Source organism: Ips typographus, linkage group LG6 (assembly GCF_016097725.1).
Source record: "Ips typographus isolate SLU linkage group LG6, UJ_Ityp_2.0, whole genome shotgun sequence".
In the NCBI taxonomy this organism is placed as follows: Eukaryota; Metazoa; Arthropoda; class Insecta; order Coleoptera; family Curculionidae; genus Ips; species Ips typographus.
In genome coordinates this window covers 8,392,508-8,417,594 of record NC_138427.1, presented here as the reverse complement: position 1 = coordinate 8,417,594, position 25,087 = coordinate 8,392,508, and the positions used below count along the sequence as shown (strand labels likewise).

Genomic DNA, 25,087 nt, shown 5'->3' with positions numbered 1-25,087 from the left:
ATATAAATAACCAAAAAATTCTATCACAAACTGAAAACAGTAAAAACTGTCAAACTGAACGAACTATGACAGTGACAAGTGACAATTGAAAGAAAACAGACAAATGCAGAAACTGGAGCTAGAGGAATGGAGGCTGGAGGTCAGACAAACCAAATTGATAAAGGTGTCAATAATAAAAAACTCCTGTTTTTGGACCTCTTTACCATCTATACCCAGGTTTTTTACTCTTCAAAATTTGCGTTGAGGCTGGAATCGAGGGTATATTTATGTGACCCATCGATTCAAGTCCTAATTTGCACAAATAGTTAGTAATGGGGAAAACAAGTTAGATTAACAACTTTATTTGTTCTCCATAGTTGAAATCAGCTGATTTTGACATTTTCTCGTTTTAGCTAAATGTCAATTTGACAAGTTTACAATCTTGTAAATTGTAAATATGTTAGGTTAGGTTTAAAATGTTTTTTTGTTTTATTTAATGTGAAATTATAAAGAAATGGACGATATCAATGCAAAAAATAAGGATAATTCTGATATTGAAATAGATCCTGACTATGAGAGTACCAACTCAGCAATTTGGAGGGCGGAGCTTCAAGAGGAAGAAGGTAAGTCGTTTGTTTGTTTTCAAGAACCAACTCATTTCACAACATGTTCACTTTAAACTGTTATCAAAAACAACTGGAAAGTTGTTTATAAACACTTTTGAAAAACAAACAACTTGTTGATTTCTTTGTAGAAAATAATCAGTCTGAGGACAAGTTAGGAACAATCATTCAAGAAGAATTTGACAAGGAGTTACAAATTAGACAAAAACAATTGGAAGAAATTGAAGAAAAAATTTACAAAGCCGAGAAATTACTGCATGTTGTGCGCTATGTATTGATTTCCTCATATTATAAAAACAAATCTCTGGAAGCTGAAGGTTCAGCATCAGATCCTACCAACATTCTGCAGGGTCAGAACAGAATCCACCCAGCTATTAAAAAACTACTTGGTAACAATCCAAATAGTCTAAAGTTGCTCACTGCTCGTACTAAAAGAAAAGCTACCCTTACCAAACCAGAGCCAAGCAAAGATATAAAATGTGAAGCTAAACGCATTAAATTAGAAGTTAAAAGTGAAGTTAAAACTGCCACAGCAGTCAATACAGTAAAAGTAGAACCAAATACTTCAACTAGCAGTGAGCCAGTCACTAATAGGGCAAAAGTCCAGCACAGGGTAGTTATAGGAAATATATCATATTTTAAAAAGTCACTAGAGCAGAATAACTTAACACACAAATGGATGGTGTATGTAAAAATATATAAGGGCACAAATGGGAAGTCTGAAGTCACCAATCAGACAATTAGTAAGGTGGTGTTTTATCTTCATCCATCTTATAAACCACATGATGTTGTAGATATTAGGTAAGTGGATATATTTATTTTATAATAATTAAGAAAAATAGTGGTAGAGAGTAAAGTCATGCTTCTTAAAAAAAAAAAAATTTTTGTGCTGTATGTTTCCAGGAAAGTGTAATTTTAACAGTACTTCAGAAGGTTTTTGAATTTATTTTTTGTTTTTTATTTCATTATTTCTGTGTTTTTCCACTTCTTTCATAGAGTGATAACATGATATTTAATTAAATACCTATAAATTTATTTAAACTAAATTTGTTGGCTAAAAATGTGTTTTTAGCATTTAACAGAAAATGATGTTATTATTTTGTTAAGTAAACTTTTTTCAGTAATCCTCCCTTCCATTTATCAAGAAGAGGTTGGGGTGAATTTCCATTAAGAGTTAAGATTTACTTTAAGTCTAATAAGAATAAACCTGTAGATGTAATTCATCAATTAAAACTGGATAATACCTTTACGGAACGGCAAACTCTGGGTAATATTTTTGTCAAATCTTGTATAAGAGCCATTACTCATTACTAGCCATACATTTTAGGAAATGAAACCACAGTACCCATATTCCTTTATGAAGACTTAAATCAAACACAATGCCTTAAACAATCTGATGAGAATCAGCCTAGTACAAGTACATCCAATGACACCAGTAACAATGTTGTTAATATAGGAAGTTTAGAAAGTATAGCAGTGCCAGCCAGTGCATTAATAAATGAACAAATTGTCAGTATTGATAAAGTAAAAATTGAGATAACTGATAGTTATGACCATGACTACTGCAATGATAATTTGGATTTGGTGCTAAAACAGGAAGAAATAAAAGAAGAGAATGTTTGTGATGTGGAGCTGGAAGTGTCAGGATTGCTAGATCAGTCAAGCCTAATAGACCACTCATATAGTTTGGGATCAGAGAAAGAGGGCCTAAAACCAATTAAAAAGAGCAAGTCGCCAGTTAAGCAAGCTTACAATCACTTGGTTTATGGACTGGGGCCTCACTATCTTGAGCCAATCAAATCAAAGGCCAGGAGTGTGAGGCCTAAAATCATCGAAAAACTTAGCAGTAACCCTGATAAGGTAGGCGGTTTAAACGGAAACTTTAGTTGTCTTAAAGTTCCCGTTTTAGAGTACAAAATCTTTGGTCAAAGTAATGAAAACTGTGACCGGTCAGTCAATCCGCTTCTTACCAGAAAGCTTCAATCAAGTCCTGCTTACAAACGGTAACGTAGTCTCGGTGAAATTTTTGAAGTCTCCATCGGCCACGGGGGTGGATCAAGGCAATTTATATCTGGTGAAACCAAAAAGTGCGACTAAACCAATGGAGAGATTGGAGCGATTAAAACTGCCGGAGCACAAATTTAAAACCATGGGCGAGGCTTTAGGGTACCTGTTTAAAAGACTGCCTTTGTGGAGTCCAGAAGCGAAACAATCCAGATATAAGAGGACTTACCCGTTTTGTGCTTGTTCAGAAAAAGAGTTCATGTCTTGGAATATTGGAAAAAAGCTGTCAGCTGAGGTAAGTTATACTTTAGTTTTTAATGTTATGATGACAAAGATGACATAATGTAGTTATTATTTTTTTAATTTATATTACAAATTCCTTTACTTTGTATTAACTGTAACAACTAAAAACAATTTTTAGTGGTCAAGAGCTAAAACAATATATAGGATCGTATCCGGGGAAGCTTTCAGCAAAAACTGGACTACAAAAGCGATTTTCATGTACGGACGTTCCCATTCGTACAGTCCGCCAGTGGTCAATTACAAACTGTTTGGGAAGGAATCTCAAGAAAAGCGCCTGATCCTGGATTGTTACCGTAACAGTTCAGTTCAAAACGGTCACTCTCCCATAAATCTGGATGGGAGCGATGAAGCTATAAATGTAATTTCACCAGAGAAGCCTGTGATAGGTAAGTTCAACTCATTGTTACAGCTGAAGCTGTACTTCATCATTAAAGGAATTATTTACAAAAGTACATTTAAAAATGGATAAAACATTAGATGCACACTTTTTTATTTTGTTTAATTTTTGCAAGTTCTCCCCAGGAAAAAATTAATTAAAGTGCCATTAAATAATTTTCAGTTAAAATATGTAAGTAAAACCCACTTTTTAAGGATCTTCGAAAGGAAGATTTTAATAGTATTTAGAGGCACGTCTGGCGGATTAAGTTTAAGGAGGAGTTAAGGAGGTTTTACTAAGGGTTAGGACACTTGTAAAAACCTCTGGCCATGATAAACCATTTTTTGAAGGTTTAGGATACTTTTAGAGTCCTCTGACAATTGTTAGGAAGTTTTTGATAGTATTTAGAAGCGTCTGGCCATTTTAAACTATTTTTCTAAAGGTTAGGATATTTGTAAAGGCAGAAAAGTTTTAACCAAAAATAAATTGGCTGCAAAGCCTCGCTTTGGTGATGCACGTGTAAATATGTGTCACTCCGAGTAGCTTACCTAACTAATTACCTTATAATATTTCTCCTAGATCGTTTAGATAGAAACAACCTTGGAGATTGTATAGATATATCCGATAAAAGTCTTTCCCAACAATGTGCATTCATAAAAGAAGCAGCCTTGGACGTGGGAGTAATCATGAAACCCGAGGTTCTAGTCAACGGCATATCCATGAACGCGGCCGAAAGGTTGATGTTGGAGGCTGTAAAGTGTTTCGCAGAAAATTTACTGCGACGATCGCGGAATCGTTTAATTTGCCGCCAGGGCTACAGGTTTGTTTTGTGTCCAGCTTCAAAGAGCTTTCCTAACCTTTTTTTCCAGTAACGAATCCTCGGAAATTTCACTGGTGGACGTACAGCAAGTTTTAACTGAGCGGAAAGAATTCGAGGCGATAAGACGGTTTACAATCAACAAGAAGAATGTAGACTTTTTCTCCTAAACTGACCTATTAAAAGACTGCAATTTTAGTGCTACAAATCTGAACACCCGGGATTTTGGGTGTCTCAGCATTTCTGATGTAAAATAGAATCAGAGTTTGAAATATTTATTCCTCCATGTTGAAGATCAGAACTCTACTGAGCAATAAAGTTTTTTAAAATATACTGCATGATCTCGGAAGTAGTTCCCAACTTTGCACTTTTACGTGAAAGGGACTTTCGTCCAGAATAAAATAGAAAAAATACACTGTATTTCGGCTTGTTTGGACTTGCATTTGGGTTTTCAAATCTACCGCCAACGTTTCGCACACGATTTAGGTCTATTAATTTAATTCGAAAAATCCACGCCCTGAGGATGACACCGATATAGTGTCGAAAGTTGGCGGTAGATTTGAAAACCAAAATACGGTGTATTTTTGCACTTTTAGGCAGAAGTTTGTTAATTACAGAATGTATTTTTACGTTTTTTATCAAATTAAAGTATGCAAATTACTAATCAATAAAATATTGGTGCATTTTTATCTCATTAGTACTTTTTCGTGACCTCTTGCATGCCTATTGCATAGTTCTTTATACTCAGATAAAATTATTAATTATTGTTTTAAAGTATTTTCTAACAAAAAAAAGCCACATTTTGTTTTTGCTGGTAAAGAATCCACAACCAACCAACCAAACTTCAGGACACATTATACTATTTTCTATAGTTTTATTGTTTTCAAACACTTCCGAGATCAGTTTGTATTAAATACCCAAACATGCTGGAAAAACATTAAATACAGAACAAAATTTACATTGATGTATAAATTTCAATCACTGAAAAAGTTGTATTTAATTATGAACGTATTTATTTATTACGCTAAAGTGAACTTTATTTTAGAATATGTATACAAATAATCTTGTCGATCACCATAATTAAGATAATAATTGGGTACCTGCTTGTATTATTATAGTTTTGAACTTTATATGAAGAAACATTGTGTTTTATCGAATTGATCCGACCATTTAATTTTAATTTAAGCGTCGAGAATTATGTGATATTGAATTAAAAGAGGAGAAAGAGAGGAAGGTGTTTTATTATCACAAAGAGAGAAAGGAAACGAACAAATTAAAGATTCACTTTTATTGTAAATAAATCGCTAACATAAAAGAGCAGTAATAACCGTATAATAATAAATAAGACTGTAACGGGTCTCGATAAGTAACCAAAAAAGAAAAATATGTCTAGTCACATTTATTTGAAATTTAAACATCTAGTAATTTCACACGTAACTTCTCCTAGTTACTTTCCTATTTTATTTATGTAAGTAGTAATAGTAAATGTAAAATAACTTAGTACAAATACAAGAATGAAATGGAAATAAATCTTAATCGATATTTGAAAATACTATAATAAAACCTACGGTACAGTACAGTGGGACAAAAACATCAGTTATTATACTTAAAAGTTATTCACCTCCTGATCATTAAATAAAATAGAAGTTTTGAAAAGACCAATTTAAATGAAGAGGGGGCAAAACATACTTCATTTAACTATCAGGAGCCTGCCTGAAACGCGTAATTTCGATTAGAAGGGATACATCTCTAAGTAAGTGCACGTTTACGAATCACAAAGTATGATCTGTTTCTCTCTGTAAATTAGTTTCCCCCGTTTATCACCCCAAGTCAAACGTCTTAAGTACGATTTCATACTTTGTGAAAATTTAGTAAATTTTGTCTAAACAAACATGTAGAACAAATTTGTTTACAGTACGAAGGCGGCGCTCTCCCGACAGGGGGCACCGCCCAACAAAATATATTACAAAAATTTACACATAATTAATTTATAAATATTTATTACGTTATTAATAATTAAAGTATGTCTTGTAACTTAAATAACATTAAAGTTATTCACATAATGGCCCGGATGCCAATATACAAGCATAAAGTTCAGTTGGTGTGAAAAATGTAGTAGAGTTTGTTTTACGGGCCGAGGTGAAACAATGGAAAGCTGAAATGCAATGTTGGCTTCTTCACTTTGACGTCATCATGGTGACAAACTCTGAAACAAAAAATTCCTTTAGTCCAAACGATCTAATCTACCAAGTCAACACGGCCTAGACATCGATAACATACAACGTCTTCTTGGCTAACTTTTATCGTCCATCGAAAGAACGGATGCCGAAGCGCAAGGAAAAAACAAATTAGCGCTGACCGATAAAAAAATCTAGAAGCTAATTCGGTCGTCCTTTCGAGGAACGGAAACAACAATCAAGTACATCTAATTAGGTAGTACTGACGGAACAATAATTGTTAAGTAAAGTAACGTATAGGTACCAACGATATCGCAACAAAACAGCGACCATTGTTTCTTGTGTTTCAGTTAGTACAAACAAAAAAAGCGCGTTAGAAGCTCAAGCTGCAATGTCTAGTTGGTGTTGTGTAGCCAGTTTCAAAGTATTCTAATTTGAAGATGTTTTCCTGAAAATGTGTTCATATTTTATTAAGTACTGTGGCTGAAGATTTTTGGAAAGGTGTTAGCTTCCAAAAAACAGTTGCTCATTAACTGTTTGACATCGGAAGCAATTTAAAAATTTGTCTAAAATTGTGATAAAAACACAATTATATTGGTGCTAGACCATTCTGTTGACTATAAAGCTTTCAGTGACAATTAGTGTTAGGATGACATCGTGTGTGATTTGTAAATCTAAGACCTGTCACCTAATTTCCTAGGTAGTCTTCTGCATTTTTGATAATGAGAAATCTGTTTAAGCCAACCATAGTCATGCGCTGAGCGGGCTAAGGCTTAAGTAAAAAAAAACGACAGCGATAAACAACGAAGACAGGCGCATTCTCCAAAAATATAAAGCAGACTACAAAACTGACCAGCTTGAAGCGCGTGTGACTGTAGTCGAGTACTGAGTGAAAACAATGAGCGATAGAGCTCGGAAATCTGCAAAGAACGAATACAAACTACCAGTCATACGCCGGCCAAACTCAAATCTAATAGAAAATTAAATTCCCAAAGTTGATAGTACCTCCCTCCCCAAACCCAACTCAAATTCTAAATAGACTGATTCAAAATGTCGTCAAATCAAAGTATTAAGTATTTTATTTTTTATGTTTCACCTATACATTATGAAATCTATTTTAATATTAGGATTATCTATTTATTATTTAATACTATAAAAAACTACGTATTTTCTATCCTAGGATGCTCTTGACTTTTAGGTAATAAACTTTCATTACCTTTTGTTGCATTTTCATTCATATTTTGTCCAGGTTTTGCTATTTTCACTGACTGACAGGACTACCAAAGTCACATCATTCAGGTAAAATAAACACTAAACAACATATTGGTAAAGGTATACCATTCAATTCCAGAAACAGTAAATAATTGCTGGATTAGGTGAAACATAAAACATTGTATGCACCAGAGGCGTTAGGGAGAGTATAATCTCCATCAGGCACTGGGGCTGTTTCGGCCTTTATGTTCTCTCTAACGCCCTTAGTATATAAATAGCTATAACGTAACACTTTGACTTAAAAAATGAGAACAGTGTAACCAAACTACCTGAATACAGTGCAATAGCATTAAATAGAAGATGTGTAAATATTTACAGACTGTTTTATAAAAACAAACTAGAAAATCTCAAACACAATTTCTTGAAAAATCATGTATAATTTGTTCAATAATAAATATTATAAAGAAAATAAATATAGATAGTGTTTACATCACGTTTGCCCCCAAGGGGTGGCTAAATTTAGAGCTTCTCAGTGTTTGTCCCTACTTTTTTCCTTTTTTTGCTGGCGGTGCCGGTTTGGCCGCTTTTGCTTTTTTGCCTTTCTTTCCGGCTTTACCCTTCAGGTACACCCTCACATAAAAGTTTTTAAAATCTAATTAAAGAAAATAAAATCAGTTTCTTTCTCTACACATTGTCTCCCTTTGCAATGTTTGAACCCTGCAAACACTTGAATATTGATTCAAGGTTTCAATCAAATTTAAAGATAATAAACAGCTACAAACAGAGATTAGATTAAGAATTTTTATAAGGACTTTAATTTTAGATGGCTGTCAGACGGAACGACAGGAAATCCCTGCGTAAATGCATCATCAAGCCATAAAACTGGTATGACACCTTGTAAAATGATTATGTCACTTATTGTAAATGTTATCACTGAAAAGCAAAATACTCCACGTTATCTAAATTTGAGTTACAACAAAACTAAAGTAGATTATTGAACATATTGCAAAATAAATCAATTAAAATCGTGATGCTGTCTTACCACACAGACAGGTAATATATTATTTACAGTATATTAAAGCTGATACTTTTAATTATTTAAAACCCTATAAATAAAACTTTCAGTGGAGTAATACAAAAGTAGCTATCATTAAAACCGCAAATTGTTTGTAAGATGATATTAACCTCTAAAATAACTTCCCTCAATATCTAACAATTTTTATATCTGACTTACCTTCATAATTGACCTGTCCGTCTCCATCGATATCCGCCTCTCGGATCATTTCGTCGACCTCCTCATCGGTGAGTTTCTCCCCGAGGTTGGTCATGACGTGGCGCAATTCCGCTGCGGAAATAAAACCATTACCGTCTTTGTCAAAGACGCGGAATGCTTCGCGGATCTCCTCCTCGCTGTCGGTGTCTTTCATTTTACGCGCCATCATCGTCAGGAATTCAGGAAAATCGATCGTACCGTTACCTAAAAAAAAATCGTACAATACTATATGCCTAGAGTCTAATGGGTTTGATCGAAAATAGGTACTCTCGTACGTCACTAGGTCGATCACGTAGGGCAAGGAAAGTTCATTAAAATTCCGCTTGGTCGTTAAACGAGCTAATTATTGCAAGACGAACGGTAATTTCGAAATGGAAAACAATGGGTGTCGTGTGAGTGAGTGATTTTAATGGGTCCTATCCGAGATCGCCGTTTTATCTACTTTAGTTTGCGACAGGCAACAGGAAACCGACGCCTCGGTCTAATAGAATGAATTGTCGATTTATGGCAAGAACATTTACAATTCAGTCTGGAAGGCGAGAAATTGCTCGTAAAATAGAACACCATTTTGATTGTGGCTTTAAATTCAAATAAACACTCAGCAAAAAAGAAATGAATCATCAACCATCATAAGTATTTTGATTTCCTCATTACCACTTGGTTACATACATAAAGATGTTTTATTTTAATCTAATCTTTTTTCTTTCCCTAATGTTTTATATAAATAAATAAATAATTGCTAGCATAATACAAGTGATGATCCAAAATAGGATCTCAAGGTATTTCAAGTACCAAGAAGTATTTTGCCATAACAAACATTTCAGCTTCAACTAAGTAAACAATATAGTCTTATTTCCTCATTTTTTTAAGACTAACCATAACCCTCACGTCGATAGTTGGGAGAATAATATTCTACTATGCTTTTGCTTTAACTTAGTTTCAATATAACTTTTGACTGCCAAGTTGCTTACAAATAAATAAAATTGAAAGACGCCATATTGTGCATATGAAAGCTTGTTGATTATCGTTTTATATGTTTAGTTATGTTTCTGGAGTGATGACTAGTTTATGCTCTGCTTAGTTGCTAGTCTTGCCATTCTGACGTTTGTTTTGTTAATATTTTGAATAAGAAAAATCAGATCATGTGGGGTTCAAAAATGGACACCTAGTGGTTTTAACAGGGTAGATTTAGCAACAATAGCTTTTACTAAAAATGAAAATACATTCCGTTAATGCTACCTCGAAACAAAACAAAACATCGAATCAACTGCAGTGTCTTGGTAAAAAAAACTATTGAAAAGATTCCTAAAATCACAATTAAACCAGTTTGGCACCGTTCCTGGCAATTATGACATGCACAATAAAATCGATATGCCACGAATCCATCGCGGATTTATTCCAGAGAAAGGAGATTGAACAAAAGGGTAATTTATATTTGGCACTTCACTCCAATGTAGGCATTTAATTGACACGCCATAGGCGGCCACCTTTGTTGTTTACGGCACGAGTACAGCGGTGATTCACAAATAATTTACTCTAGGATACTTTTATTTTAAGTAGTGCAAGTGTTAGGGAAGGCCGGCTCACTTACTGGACGCCCGCCAGAGTTTTCCCTGTAAACTTTTTTTTTGCTAGAAAATGATACTCTTTTTTCCCAAAAAAATCGGCAGCTAAAATTTACCGCAGTCCGCAACGATACAATTTATTATAAAACCCCTTGTCATTTAGACCGACTATAATGTCGAACGGAATAATTAATGACATGGATCGGAACCAGCCCAGTGTTTTGGTTGAACAAAACTAAAATTAGAAGTTTATTAATTTAGAATTGACGTTTCATTGACCTAACTCATTGTAACTAAACTAAAATGGGGAGTTAAATAGTCACACAATTGAAAACAAATAAAATTAAAACTAAAATAGATAACCCTACCGACACCGCGTTTTATCTTATTTGCTTTGCAAGTTTAGCACCTTAAACCAATGACAAAACATACGTAAATGCTTATCGTTACAACATTATTTTAATAATTATGGTTACAGCATAGCGCTACGTGCGTCAGAGCAGGAGGGTGGACAAAAATATTTAGTTCATTTCAGAGAGCTAAATAATACCAATTATTGATTACCAGGTTATAACAAAGTTTCGGTTGTTATTTTAACATTATACTAGTAGCGCCATAACGAAGGAATAAAACTGATGATTTCACAATAAACAAATTCCGGAATAAAAAAGTGAAATGCTTGTTCCTACATCATTTTTCGTAAAACATGTGTAGAATACACAAAACGTTTGCTTTGACCTTGGACCAGCGCCGTTATAGTTTATACAGCACAATACAAATTTATTTATATTAAGGAATATTATTGCTGGTGTTAAGAACACTAAACGGAACGCCCGGGAACGATTAAATCCACTAAACGTTTGTTACCAAGCTCTTAATTAAGGTGAGTTTAAATCCTGGATTTTGAGGAGACAGAGTCCCGACAATAACGAATTGGAATTTTTCCAGGTATAAAATTTGTTGTAGGCTTGTCACGTTTGAAAACTCACTCCAGATGCATAGCTGCTGGGTTGCACTTAACTCAAATGGCTTCAATCAAAAGCAAGAACTAAACACGCAAAAGCGCGTACCATTCGCGTCACTCCTTTCCACCCAGTCCGACTTTTATCGATTTGAACCACCCGTCCAAACCAGGAAAGGGGTTACTTGCGTGTCACAGATAATCATTCTCCACGGGGTGATTCCGTGCCTGACTTATCTTTTACAGAGTTGGAGAGTGACGTTAACTGGATCCAGGCGGCACACATGCACATATCGAAGATCTTAATTTTGCCTTACTGGCACGATAAAATGGCATGACCCAGTTTTAAAAACGGACTCATTTTCAAAACTAATAATTAAAACTGAAACTTTTAACTGGCGCCGCCCTAATCCAGGCTTCCTGCAGGTACAGTCAAGGTTTCGGCCCAGTTAAGGAAAATCGAACAATTCCATTTTGCCTCTAAAAAGTCAGACAATTTTGAAGGCCAAATTTAGTGCACAAATAGTGACCACATGAATTTATCATCATCGTGAAAGTTAGGTTAACCACCCTCATATTTAAACCACCAGACCAAAAGCTACTTTGTGGTGTGTGTTAATATGAAAATTAATTCAATCTTGATCTGTCATCAACTTGGCAAGATACTTGTAAAATCAATTTCGCAATAAAAATAATATTTTACTTTCAATAATCGATTAACTAGATAGTTTGGGATAGTGATGTAAGTAAAGATACAATTAATCCAGGATTATTACTACATAACGTAATACATGAATGAGTAATTCGATTGCCAACATTTTGGTGTGCTTATTCATTTTTATAACAGTTTTAAAAGCAGCATTAAGTTATGCTCCTAAATTAGCAAAACATGTAAGTGACTGCAAGATCTTCACTGTTTACAGTACACAAGACCCCAATTATGCTTGAAAACCTTGAGAAATTGATTTGAAGGTGGTGATCAATATGAAAATAGAGATTTGATGAACATCTGGAAAACCCCTTCAATTGTTTGTCATTAGTCCATTTCCAATATAACAAACAAAATAACAGCTTGTTACTTGCCATTAATAATACCATTAGTTTTCCACAACTAAAAAGGCAAGTACTAAACAATTATTGTTATTAAAAACTTTAAGAATCAAATTATACTGCGGAAAATGGAAAAATCCAAGGCCTTTGCCAAACTAGATTTATTAATGCAGGAAATCTGGAGCGCCCCTCCCGAAATTAACGTTGTTAAACAGCTGCACGGCAATCACTTTAGTGATGTTTCCATTAATAAAACCAAATCAATAACTGATAACGGCAAAAACAAGGCAAACACTGATAATTTGCTGCTTGTTTTGCATTACGTGATCCTATATTTCACGCAAATCCTTTCTGTAGCATATTTATATCTCTGAACTTATAGTACATGGAAAGTGATCATAGGTCGTTTATTATATTTGGAAGGGTTCAATCACAATTTTGCTATGTTCACATAACAGCACAGAATAAACAGTTTTGTCACTTAACAGTTTTCAGCGAAATTAAAACTACTATAAAATGAATGAACAATTTTCGAAAGCATCTGTCGATTGCCACCCGCTAATTACAACCTCCTCTACTACTCTAATTAATTCCTATAGACTAGGTTTGGCACAGAACAGATATTTTTAGACTAGTTACCTATTTACATTTCAGAGGCACAATGTTTGGATATTTCTGTTGCGATGACTCGTGCGTTCACAACTTCACAATAGCAATCTTATTTATTGAGTATTTACACTTATATCTGATAATATATTCTTGTGTGAGTAATAATTTGTAATATACTTAGTCAGATTCAACATACCAAATGTAGCTTGTGTGAATCATTAGATAAGGTGAAACCAGCTTAATGAATACATTATCGGTATAGGACACTATTTAATAACAGGTTTATCATAAAAAATAAAACATTTCTAAAAAACCAAATTCAAAGGGAAAGTGTTTCCAAAAAAGCACTGTGAAAAACATCATTAACTGTTAGACACTAGACACCTTACTGTGAGATTGGAATAAATTTAGCCTATTTGGCAGCAGCCAAGAGATAACGTGACTCAGGGAATAAATCTCAGAATACAAACTATGCATAATTGGCCTTGGACGGATTTATTATAATGAACTGCATTTAGCATCTTCCAAATTAACCAGCCCTGACAATAAAAATCTGAGCCAATATTGGGAAAATCTCCCACAAAAGCTCCAAACCGGAAATTACCAGGCGGACGTCAACTGAATCAGTAGTAGGGTATGCAAATTTTCTTAATCAAACCTCTGGGTGGTAGCTAAAGCTAATTAAAAAATGTGACACCCAAAATTTACATACCGTCCGCATCGACTTCATTGATCATATCCTGTAATTCTGCCTCTGTGGGATTCTGTCCTAAAGATCTCATTACTGTTCCTAATTCTTTGGTGGTGATTGTACCATCCCCATCTTTATCGAACAGCGAGAAGGCCTCTTTGAATTCAGCAATTTGTTCTTCAGTGAGTTGGTCAGCCTAAAAAAAAATTGTTTAAAATTGTGTACTTGTTATTTCCAGTAGGATCATTGAATTAGTGTAAAAGAAGCAAATCATTACTAGAAATTTTGAAGGGACTTTATATAATACCACATTAGATCCATGTAACTTTTACCATTAGACATTACATAGTAAAGGTGTACTTTAGAATTAGTAATAGGTAAATAGGAGGAAACATTAATAGATCATGTGTCATTATCTTAATGAATATTGTGACTAATCTTTTAAGGAATATTTTTAAAACCAGATAAATAGCATCAAACAAATCAAACTTCCTAATTGAAAAGTTAAAATCCAATCAGTACTAAATTCAAACATGAGTTGGCTTGTTTTATTGATTATTGACAATAACAAATCCAAGCTGTAATTTTGATGGTTTAGATCAGGTACAAAATAACAGTCAAAATAAAACATAGCCTAAGCTGTTCTTAAACAGGTCAAGGCTTTCTGCCTTAAATTGGTGTTCAGTTGAACCTTATTTTGGCTGAAGCATTAACATACTTAAAAGGATTTTAGGCACACTTTTGCCTATGAGACATTTCATACCAACATGTCAAAATTTAAATCAAAACATAGTGTCCCCTGAAATATAAAAAGCTGTAAATAACTTAACTATGTATATCATTAATCAGTTGTGATATAGGAAAAGTTGTCTGTCTCTGTCAAATAATGTCAGTAAATATGGTGATGCACTGCCTTAAACCAGCCAATAGGAAACGCCATATAACATTTAACTTAGAACTTGACTTAACTGAGAACTTAACCCTATCTTTAACTATTTTACTTCAAATTCAGACGTCATGTGGACATTAATATGCAATGTATCATTAAAACATGACAAAACTATCAAAACAACTTAATGATGTTCTGGGTGAAACATATTTGTAGCTGTGAGCAGCAATTAAAATAAACAGAAACAACTATTTTAGATTCTTGAATAATATTCAACTTTGAACTGTCTTAAAAGAAATAGTGACACCATCTTCTAACTAATACACTTCTTATAGCTAATCTTTTAGGTATATAATTTTAAAATGATAAAAACGAAATTGACAACTTCCTACTGATTATGTTATTGTAATACATTACCATTCTAAACAGCCAATTCAAATTTATAGGAAGTGTAAAAAGTTATCACAAATCAGTGTAAAAGAATGTGACAAATTTTAGGCTATTTTTAAGTGAATGATTTAGTTTTGCTTTACAGTTGAAATGACTTTAGGTTCAAGGGAAAGTAGGTTGTTGACTGTTCATGGGTGGAAGAATGTCAACATCATCAAACTGTCTGCATTGAAAGAAAAATTTGGTTAGGAACTGGGGTTTCGTCAAAAGAAATGGTCCAATTGCCAATACTTTCTCCTGAGTTTATTCGGTTAGGTTTGAAAGTAAACACCCAGTTTGTGGTAAATAGTTTTATATGCAACAGATCAATAAGAATACTTTTAAGAAATTTAAACAAAAAAACTCTCAAATTGAGTACCGGCAAACAAATTATAAAAATTAGGAAAAAGGCTGAAATTTAAAGCAAACCCGCAATGCAGTAGAATGTTCTACCGGTTACTTTTTGTGTACCCCAATTTTTGACAGCTAAGTTTTCGGAACGGTTTCGAGAGGATTTTAACAAAAATACGGCATCCGGGACTGAGAAACTAGATCCAGGGGTCGTTTAAAAGACAGGATGATCAAAAATATACACTCACCATTACGATTATTTAAGATTACACTAAAACGGAATAACTTCGGAGCCAAACACCGCTGATGACAACGTTAACACCGTCAAGAGCACAAGCCAACTGTTTCGTTTTCTCGTTTTGTTTAGGACGGAACAGGGGGAGGGGTAACGGCAACGGCGCTGCGAACACTACCGCCAAAGCGCATTGGCGCGGCTACGACATAAACCAGCAAATATTCCTACGCCGTTCTATACTCTGATTTTTAACAATTACCATACACCCTGCACTAAAGTGTAACCAAATCTCGAAATCTTTCAGGCCTCTAAAAACACCCTAGTCCAAAAACCCGTCTAATCGAGGAAAAAACATGAAAACTTGGCGTCACTTTTCATAGCGGAATACGTCAAAAGTTTAAATGTCGGGCGCGGCTTGTTTACAACGTCCTCTCGTAAGCGACGCGCGCTGTGATTGGTCACCGGTTACCTGCAATGCGTCAAACGGGCCATCGCACGCGGTGCGTGACGTTTTCGCGGCGTCTCGACGCTAGGTCGGGCAACGACGTCGAACGTCGTTCTGCTGATTTTGAGTGCGGGTGCGGCAACAAGAACTGGGCATGCACATAAATGCAAGAACCGTATCGCGTCACCATACTCTAATTATTTTAGGCCTGAATCGTTTAAAATTCCAATGCGGGTGGACGCTGAACAAAAAAAAAAAATGTTGTCCGAAAATCGTTCAGAAATTAATAAAAAGAGTTATTACCGAGTATTTGTTATTGCTTTGGTAAACCGATTCACTGAAATCTAAAATTAGATCTTTCACTTTACAGACTTTACCTGGGTACATATTGTTAAACTATTTATTGACGTGCGGTAACAATAAAAGTGGGAGTATTATACCATACGCTTTTGAAATATCTGTAATTACATTCCGGTAATTATTCAAACATTTCAAATAAATGCGAGACAAGCGGAAACGAGGAAAAGAAATAGCTTACGTTAAAATTAAAGAGAACAGTAAAAAAGACAAATTGGAACCATGCATCTTGATTTTTGTAAAAATAATAATAAAGTGGAACATGCAATTATTAGATTATTGTTCAAATAATAAATTATATTAATAAGACAACTGTGTAAGAAAAAAATATGTTAAGTCCACATGTGCAACATTTAACGTAAATGGCAGTACTGTTCCTAGTTTGTAAAAGCAGCAAGTTGAAAACTGCCTTTTTGATCAATCACAAACAACCAACTGTACAGAGATTTACGCAAATGCTGCACATGTAGATTTAAGGATAATAATAGGTCTGTTCGTAGGGGCACATTCAAACTGACTTCCAACTAATAATCAGAAAATGTTGGCTTTTATTGGTTGAATGCTCACGTGACATTGACATTTTCTGGCTACCGGCCACTTAATATGCTAGTAACATGACAAGTCTTTCAGTCACTTGTTTTTGACTTATTATTCATATTTGACGAACAATTCATTCACCATGTGTCAAGAACCTGAGTTTCAAGAAATAAAATCAATTTTCTTGCTTAGTGTAGATTTTTCTTTGGGTTTGAACATTAAATTTAGTATTTATTATTTTTTCTCACAAAAAGTCATTGTTCTTTAGAAAGATAATTTACCGAAATTTCTAAATTAGACACAAACCCCACACATAACAAATAATAAGTATATGTGAAAAATACATGCCAGGCATATGACTAGCCGTATATGAATTTGAGAATTTGACAATATGCCTGGCATAAGTGAAAACGTCTCTATAGTATAGTTTGTTATAAATTGAAAACAGTTTCGTAAAATTGTTACAAGATATAACACCCTATTACAAACTGAATGATTAAATAAGAATAAGGAAAATATAGTATAAACTATAAATGGATATAAGAAAAGCAAAATATGAATATGTCTTATTTTAAAACCTTACATTTTTATTCAGCCGTTGAGCTAATTCAAGCAAAAGCAGATTACAACGCGTAAACCAAACAAAAAACTACAAAAATTACTGAAATTTAAAAAAAAAATAACAATTTTGAAATTTCCGCCTACATCAATGTTATTTTTAGATTCCTGAGAAACATGCCAGGCCCGTATTGGGAATATACTTGCATATACTGGACACATATCTGGCATATATTTGAGAATATACCCCTGTCTGAAAGTAACTGCCATGCATATTCCAAGCGTACAATTTTGCTATGTGGGACTTAAACACACAGCCTTCTCCACAACAACATTTTTGTTTTAATTTTCATCAACCAATCAATTTTTTGTTGTGGAGAAGGCTGCGTTTAATCCCATATTTTCATACATACACCTCCACTGCGAGAAAATGGACTACCACTTCACTCTAAACGTTTTTAGATGGTATTCAAAACTAGAATACTTATTTAATCATTAAAAAAATCTTTAAATGAAATAATATATATAAAATAAGCGGTATGTATTAATTAATCATGATGACGGTATAGCTGCTTTCAGCGGTGACAGTCGATATGCCCAACATAAATTTAAAATTGTTTAATAGTATATTGGAAATATACAGCTAGTTTATCTGATTTCTGCTAATTATATAAACTCTTATCTACTAATATAAATTGGATTACTTACGATTATACCTGCTTAAGCAGAATCAATAAAATATATAGGTATAATGATGCAAATAGGAGACATTTTTGTAATTTTAGTACACAAAATCAACTTAATAGAAAGTTTTTATGAAAAATTCAGGTTGACTGACATTAGAACCATTGTAAGGAATTATGTTCTTTATCATTCAGAGCACTTATAGAAACTCTAGTATAGCATAACAAATATGTATAAAAAACTATCATCTGATGCAACATGACCGAAATCTAAATGTCTAAGGGTATCCAATAAAAGTCAAAAAAGTATAAAAACAAATACCTATAATATTTAGTAACACAGTAGCTAAAACAGTAAACATAACAACATTATGAATAATGGTGCCGTCAATTGGAATCCCATCAACTTCCTCTCAATATTTTATTATATTATACAATATTATACTCTTAGAATTAAATCCCTTCCACTTAAATCACAAGTGAATTATTTACAAAGATGTGCGTTTAACGCAACTTTAACAAGGTTATCCACCACCACTATCTTGTCAGTTCATCTCTCTATTCCAGATACCTATTAAAAAATTAGGTACTCACTACAAACATTTACTCAAAACACAACGGGACAGAGTTAAAAGGCAAAATTGGATTGTTTCGTTCCTCCATCAAAGCGGTAGCCATGGCGTTACCGGCCTTCTCATACTCGCCTAAAGCTTCAAGCACCTTTCCTAAATTGTACCTAAAAAAAAACATGAATTCCTGGGTTATTTGTAAAGAGCGTACGGTGTTACCAAGTAACTGTGTTATGAGGCTCAATTTTAGCGGCCTCCCTCAATGTAGTTTCAGCCAATCCTTGAAGCCCCAAATAATGATACACCAATCCTAATTGTTGCAGTGACTTGACGTGTAAAGGATTAATCGCCACCGCATTTTGAAAGCACACTTTAGCGTCCGTCCATTCTTCTTTATGCATGTGCAGTAGACCTTTCTATAATAAATAACAGTGCGTAATTTATATTTGCCTTTTTAAAGGTTATTCAGTGTGCCTACCATATGCATAATATGATGACTCAGTGGATAAATATGCATAGCTTCCTGGATGCACTGCTGCACGTCAGTCAGTTGATCCAAAGACAGGTACAGTTCAGCGAGTAGCAGCCAGACTTCAACCTGGAGCAGCCACGCCCTCTGCGGGCCAGGACGCGGACTGAAACTGCTCATTGAACTGGCCACCTCGCTTAAGGCTTGCTCGACCCTTGTTGCCGCCGTGTTATGCAACTGAAGCGAACCTGATGTTAAGACACAACCAGAAGACAATAATTAAAATGATATTAAATCAGTGAGAGCTGTCAACTAACTGGAATCTTTGTCCGACATTTCCGAAGTGTAAAGCTGAAACACCGACCTAGTGTCGCTTTTTCGGTCACACTCCGGCATATCCGATATCGTCTGACCCTCGTACAGGTTCTTCCAGAGTTCAAGCATTTGCTTTGCTGTTACCAGCGCCACCTGTGAGAACACAAAATTCTTCTCTCTTCTTTTTACAAAATTTATTTCCATACTTAAAGATTAATAATGCTTTAACCTTTTTTTACTCAATGATCTTGCTAATATCTGATTTAAGCTTCCCTGGAACGGAACAAGCTTATGTTTTCGTTTATTTTTTATAAAATACTGTTCTAATAAATTATTGCACATTTGTAAAAAAAACCTAAATTTAACTTACCTCTCCACCTTTTTCATGCAATTCTAGATGCGCTTTCACATACAACAAATTCAAACAGTCTGGATACTCTTCCAAAGCGTTCTCCACAACAGCCAACGCCACCTTGTACTGACGTTCCGCGGTTAGAATCAAAGCCAGCAAGTGTAACGTGGAAGAATGTTCTGGTTGCAAGTCCAGACCCATTCTGATGTGATTCTGTGCCTCGGCTATGTGGCCAGTAATAGCCAAATGAAGACCCAGGAAATAGCGAGCCAAATGATCATTGGGTTCCAGTTCAACTGCGCTGCAAAAATACTTTGGTTGGCCGTTGATTTTTGAGTGAATCCGAATAGCACCTTCGAATATTGTCGATAGACTTGCACCGTAGTAAGTCTTGGTCTTTTTTCAATAGAGTACTTTCAGCTTTTAGGTAGTAGCCTATGCCAGCGTAGAGGTGACAACGTCCTAATAGACCGGAGGTATTTGATAACTCTCTTTCTCGAGCCTCAAGAGAGAATTTAATACCTGCAATTGTTCATAAACTGAGAAAGTTTTTTTTTCAGACAAAATTTAGCTTTACAGGTATGGAAATCGCACAAAATTATCCATAGAAAATCAACGATGAGAAAAGTATTGTAACGTAAAGTGATATTTTACAAACTGTGTCGAAAATATGTTACTTACCACTTTACAACCTGAAAACTTTGGTCAAAGTCTGTCATACTAACAACCACACAAAATTTACATAGTAAATTAAGAGCCCATAAAGAAATATTTCAGATAAATTTATCAATCCTGGCGAGAAACAGATTAACCCAAATAAAACCAAAACAACCAACAAACCTTCGTCTGGCTGGTTCAGATGTTCATAGCACAATTTGGCAGCTAAAAGACAATTGCTGGAATTGGTCGATTCCATCCGTATAACCTCGCGCAGCACCGCCAATGAATGTTGATAGTTTCCTATGGACAGCAATGCCAAAGCGTGCTGCTTCCACAAATGCGGATCTTCGAAGGAGAACTTCATTGATCTTTCCAAAGACTGAACAAAACCAATACTGAACTTTGTTTCAACAGTACAAAACGAGGAAAAAAACAGTAATTACCTCTTGTAACAACGCGACCTGTCCCCACCTTACAGTAGCTATTGTTAGCAGGTCGTAGACAGTGGTAGCGTCCAGGCCGGCACTTTGTCTTATATCTTTAAATTCCGGACTTTGTGACAATACGGCGTGTCTTACCGCCATCGATTCAGCCACTAAAAGAACCAAAATGACCTCCTCGCAATCGCATCTTGGCACGAACTGCAACAAGTACGAATCGAAATTGATGACGTTCTTAAATATTAACAAGTTGTTCGATTCTTGCATAAAATATTAGCTATTAGAGCAGGTTTGTTGTTTCGTTAATTTTAATGCAAAATAAGGGTTTACTGCGATTATTTGCGTTGGTCAGTATAGTACACGTTACTCTCTTGTGAACCAGGCTTATCAAAACCTAACTTCGATTAAAAAGGTAAATGCTAGAATTTGCTAATTACGTATTGTAATTAGAATACAATTAAAATGTTAGTGTAACGTCAGGATTAGTTAAAATTATGTATAATGTACGAAAGCTTATAATCACTTGTTAGTATTTTGCATTGTTTATTCTATTAAGGTTTTAAAAGTCATTTCAGGGATAGAGGATTATGGTACCTTTGGTCAATAAGAAGCTTTGTTTCACCAACTGGTGAAAATAACTAATTCAGGTAAGTATTTAGAAACTTTGTATTGATTGAATGGTATATTTAGACTTAAATGACCTACAAGAGTTAGCAATTTGTTTTGCAAAAACTTTTCACATTAACCTTTGAGCCTTTTGATCAATTTTACTGGGCCTAACTTTAAATCGAAATAAACGGCGTATTTAAGTTTAGTCCCAAAACAAATATCTTTGCAAACCACGAAATGCGGCGACAACATTGATTTTGACAAATTATGTAAAAAATAATGGCAGATTGCACTGACGTATTTAAGAGCACCCTAAGCGTTATCTAGGCTGAGTTGTGATATTTTCAGGATTTCAGGCTAGGACCAAAGTGTAGCCATGCTGTGATTCTAGTCAATGCATTATTATTGGGTCTAGATTTTTTTTTTGTTGTGGGTATGTCATTATCTGCTTTTCTTGTCTGTGGAATACATGATTGTATTCTGTGTGCAATAGAATTAATAAGAATATCAAATGTCAAATGCTCAAATATAGAGTGTTTGCCATTTTTAAAAATTGTTACATACTTCTGAATTAATTAGCAGCATTTAATGTTTTTTTGAGATTTAATGAGAGAAAAGTATTATTATTAGCCTGTTAAAGCCAAAAAATTGAAAATAAACAATTCACACATCATAAAAAATAAATAAACAAAATTTATTATTTTATTAAACTAGTATACTTAGTCATATTTTACATAACTTACAGTAATAAGAACACTCACCTGATTGAGAGAGGCATAATACTTTGGCCTCCAATGAGAGACCTTTCCAACAAGATTAGATGGTGACTGATATTTTTCCCCCACCATACCCTGTAGCAGAAGTTCAGCAATTTGAGTTAGGAATTTCAAACGAATATTGTGCACACCTTGGGACTCTATTGCACACAATGTATTTCTATAGGAAATTATTAGAATTTACAAATTTTAGTAGAATACACCAGATTTTACCTACCTATATCTTTCCAGTGCTTGATTAGCTTTTCCTTGCTGCAAATGAGATAGTGGTGCAGCTTGTAAGGCTTGTTCCAGCACATCACCTAGAGTTTTGTGCTGTCCTGGAGGTTGTGGTGAGTGACTTCCTGGAATTACCAATAAAAATTCTGAACTTCAACTTTAAAGTTCTAGCCTAACCTGTAGTCCCTGAACCCACAGTGGAACCTAAATTTATTTCCTTTTCTAGATTCTGCATGTACAGCAAACTCAAGTCAGATGCCAAATCAAAACATCTGGATGTCTCCTCTTCTTTCTCAGCTTTTTTAAATTTGCTGGAGGATGAGGTGTCTTTCTGTAGGCAGAGGCCTTTAATAGCATATGATTCAGCCACAATTTTCAAACTACGTCTGCAAGATGGTTGTTAAAAAATAATTACTTACAACCAAAAAGAAACTACATACAGAGGCAGCTTTTTCTCTGATAAGTTCTGTAAATCAGCCATTTTGTAGTTCTTCAAAGCCTCTGGATACTGACCACAAGCATAATGTAGTTTTCCTAATAGCAGATGTGCATCCATTGCAACACCAGCCTGAAAGGTGACAGGATATAAAATTAAGGTAAGCAAAGAACTTTAATCAAGTACCTTAATTCCTGCATCAGTGATAACCATATTAAGATACCTCTTTGCCTCAGTTAAGCCTGATTTGGCTTTGTGAATATTGGATTCTATGGGAGGATACTCTTCAAGATAGTTCTCCAGCTTACCTTCGCCAATTAGAAAATCGGAGAGGCACACTAAAAAGAACAGCAATTTAAACAGTAAGGGCCAATATTTCAGTTTAATTACCAAATTCATTAGATTTATCTTTTAGTTGTTGAGCTAATTCTATGACTTTGACCCAGTTGCCTTCTTCCCGGTTTTTTTCTATCTCTACCTCTATTCTGGAAATTCCGGACTTTGATCTTGTCGTCATAATTATACAGTTTGTTAATTAACAGGTACAAAATACAAAAGTTTTATTTAAACTCAGTTCTAAAACACAAATTTTGTTTATTTGGGTCAAAGTGTCAAAGGGTTTGTTTGTGTCACGTGTCACTTCAGGACGTCAATGATTAACATTTTTAGGTTAGGGGCTGCCTCTTCGTCTTCTTATCAACAAATCGTATCTAGTTCTAAAGATGCAGCGCCCCCTATTAAGAAGGCTGGAAAATGTTGGTTACGATGAATTGTACATGAAATAAAGCTTTTATTTTATATTAAAATTGGTTTCTTTTATGCCATACTAAAATGTTAGTTTTTTTTATATAACTTTTATTAGCTAATCATTCTATACACATAATACAATAGAGTATTTTTTGGTTAAGCAGCAACATTTTCATATAGTTTTTGTAGATCTATTTTTAGGGTTTATTTTGTTTAAAGTTAAAAAAATGCACTTCTAGTTTAGTTCTGCCCTATTTGAAACGTGGGACTTAAATTATTACTGTATGGTCCCCATAAGGATAATTCGAACTGGCGCTGTTTCAGTTCGAGTTAAATTGTTGCCCTCTAGTGTAGTAACTGTGATTACTAAGGGTTAGGGTTGTTCTTAAACGGTTATTTTATTTTTTTTTGGTTTTTTAATACAGTAACTTTTTGTCTCATTTAGAACGTTTGCGATTATACCACTTTGCGTAAAAAGCGCGTGGATATCAATTACAAATATTGCACTCCAAAATATTCTAATTACTACTTGATTAAACAATGTTGTGGCGGTGTGATTTGTATGTTTTGCAATAAGTGACACAATTAGGATCTTATCGATGCTGTTGAAAACTGACAAACCCATATGGCTGCATGCTGATTGTTTATGTGACAACCGGGTGTAATATCAACCTAGAGTAGTAGTCTCAAATTCATTTTAATTAAAATCCGGTACATGATGATAATAAATCAACAAACATGTACATACACTAAATAGGATTAATATCAATTTCCTAGATCTGACCATAAAGCAATATTTGCAAAGATCTATTAAACTGTGTACAAATAGCTATAAGAAATTTATTACCCAAAGCGGATGATTGAGTTTTCTTCTGATCTGACTCACTTGATATAATTTTGTATTGTTAAGTTTTAAATTATCCCTTTAAATTAATCGCCCAGGCCTCTCCTCTGCATAGAAACAAAACACCAGATAGTTTTGTACCACCCTCACTGCTGTCTTTACTTCATTTTTCTTCTGGTCGTTGTGGGGTTTGCTTTAATTATTCATTTTGAATATTCAGAGAACGACGCACGGCACTGCGTCTTATTAAACATTTGAATATAAAAGAGTTTCTTTTGACGTAATTTCAACTACGTGATAAATGGGAGGCATTAATACTACTCTAAACGCCTACTTGAGATTTCAGTTAAATTAAACTGCCTCTTTGTATTGTAAATTTGATGTTATTTTACCACTAAAAAAATTCAGATAGAAAGCTTTATTTAGTGTGATAAAGTTGGGTATTTACAGACAAATTATAAAATCCAAAATATTTGTGTGGAACACACTGTAAATTTGTCAATTCTAAGTAAGATTGTCAAATAAGA

At 34.3% G+C, this 25,087-nt stretch overlaps 3 protein-coding genes and 1 long non-coding RNA gene across 6 annotated transcripts; 2 read left to right on the top strand and 2 right to left on the bottom strand.

Moving 5' to 3' along the window:
* Positions 1 to 174: 174 nt before the first annotated feature.
* Positions 175 to 5,331, top strand: D12 (YEATS domain containing 2 homolog D12). Its single transcript, XM_081982828.1, has 8 exons — positions 175 to 602; positions 734 to 1,403; positions 1,724 to 1,869; positions 1,930 to 2,462; positions 2,512 to 2,901; positions 3,028 to 3,295; positions 3,865 to 4,105; positions 4,155 to 5,331. Exons 1-8 carry the CDS (start codon positions 494 to 496, stop codon positions 4,270 to 4,272), a joined length of 2,475 nt encoding a protein of 824 aa, XP_081838954.1. The 5' UTR covers positions 175 to 493; the 3' UTR covers positions 4,273 to 5,331.
* A 44-nt stretch (positions 5,332 to 5,375) lies between these two features.
* LOC145731178 (calmodulin) lies at positions 5,376 to 15,722 on the bottom strand. The gene is made up of 4 exons (XM_081982830.1): positions 15,558 to 15,722; positions 13,662 to 13,836; positions 8,726 to 8,968; positions 5,376 to 6,308 (listed from the first exon to the last, which is right to left on the bottom strand). The coding sequence occupies exons 1-4, from the start codon at positions 15,558 to 15,560 to the stop codon at positions 6,280 to 6,282; spliced, it is 450 nt and encodes a 149-aa protein (XP_081838956.1). The 5' UTR covers positions 15,561 to 15,722; the 3' UTR covers positions 5,376 to 6,279.
* Positions 15,723 to 18,431: 2,709 nt separating this feature from the next.
* Ttc7 (tetratricopeptide repeat domain 7) lies at positions 18,432 to 23,496 on the bottom strand. Its single transcript, XM_081981567.1, has 14 exons — positions 23,360 to 23,496; positions 23,156 to 23,307; positions 22,974 to 23,101; positions 22,711 to 22,919; positions 22,532 to 22,658; positions 22,300 to 22,474; positions 20,933 to 21,130; positions 20,670 to 20,868; positions 20,183 to 20,351; positions 19,848 to 20,130; positions 19,480 to 19,630; positions 19,172 to 19,410; positions 18,913 to 19,109; positions 18,432 to 18,860 (listed from the first exon to the last, which is right to left on the bottom strand). The coding sequence occupies exons 1-14, from the start codon at positions 23,484 to 23,486 to the stop codon at positions 18,728 to 18,730; spliced, it is 2,487 nt and encodes an 828-aa protein (XP_081837693.1). The 5' UTR covers positions 23,487 to 23,496; the 3' UTR covers positions 18,432 to 18,727.
* Positions 21,127 to 23,775, top strand: LOC145730381 (uncharacterized). 3 transcript variants are annotated; one of them, XR_014178611.1, is made up of 7 exons: positions 21,127 to 21,341; positions 21,505 to 21,576; positions 22,546 to 22,646; positions 22,760 to 23,129; positions 23,206 to 23,331; positions 23,385 to 23,511; positions 23,639 to 23,775. It is a non-coding gene; the product is annotated as an uncharacterized LOC145730381 (long non-coding RNA). The 3 variants fall into 3 exon arrangements; XR_014178610.1 differs by having other exon boundaries at positions 21,496 to 21,576; XR_014178609.1 differs by having other exon boundaries at positions 21,127 to 21,576.
* Positions 23,776 to 25,087: the final 1,312 nt, after the last annotated feature.

Excerpts from the sequence above, each read along its gene's own strand:
- Ttc7 (XM_081981567.1), bottom strand. The coding sequence starts at position 23,486 with ATGACGACAAGATCAAAGTCCGGAATTTCCAGAATAGAGGTAGAGATA. Across the intron at positions 23,308-23,359 it reads AGATAAATCTAATGAATTTG|TGTGCCTCTCCGATTTTCTA; the intron begins GTAATTAAACTG and ends TGTTCTTTTTAG. Across the intron at positions 23,102-23,155 it reads TCACTGATGCAGGAATTAAG|GCTGGTGTTGCAATGGATGC; the intron begins GTACTTGATTAA and ends GTCACCTTTCAG.
- D12 (XM_081982828.1), top strand. The coding sequence starts at position 494 with ATGGACGATATCAATGCAAAAAATAAGGATAATTCTGATATTGAAATA. Across the intron at positions 1,404-1,723 it reads CATGATGTTGTAGATATTAG|TAATCCTCCCTTCCATTTAT; the intron begins GTAAGTGGATAT and ends AACTTTTTTCAG. Across the intron at positions 4,106-4,154 it reads ATTTGCCGCCAGGGCTACAG|TAACGAATCCTCGGAAATTT; the intron begins GTTTGTTTTGTG and ends CTTTTTTTCCAG.
- LOC145731178 (XM_081982830.1), bottom strand. Across the intron at positions 8,969-13,661 it reads CAATGAAGTCGATGCGGACG|GTAACGGTACGATCGATTTT; the intron begins GTATGTAAATTT and ends ATTTTTTTTTAG. Across the intron at positions 6,309-8,725 it reads CGGACAGGTCAATTATGAAG|AGTTTGTCACCATGATGACG; the intron begins GTAAGTCAGATA and ends TTTTTGTTTCAG.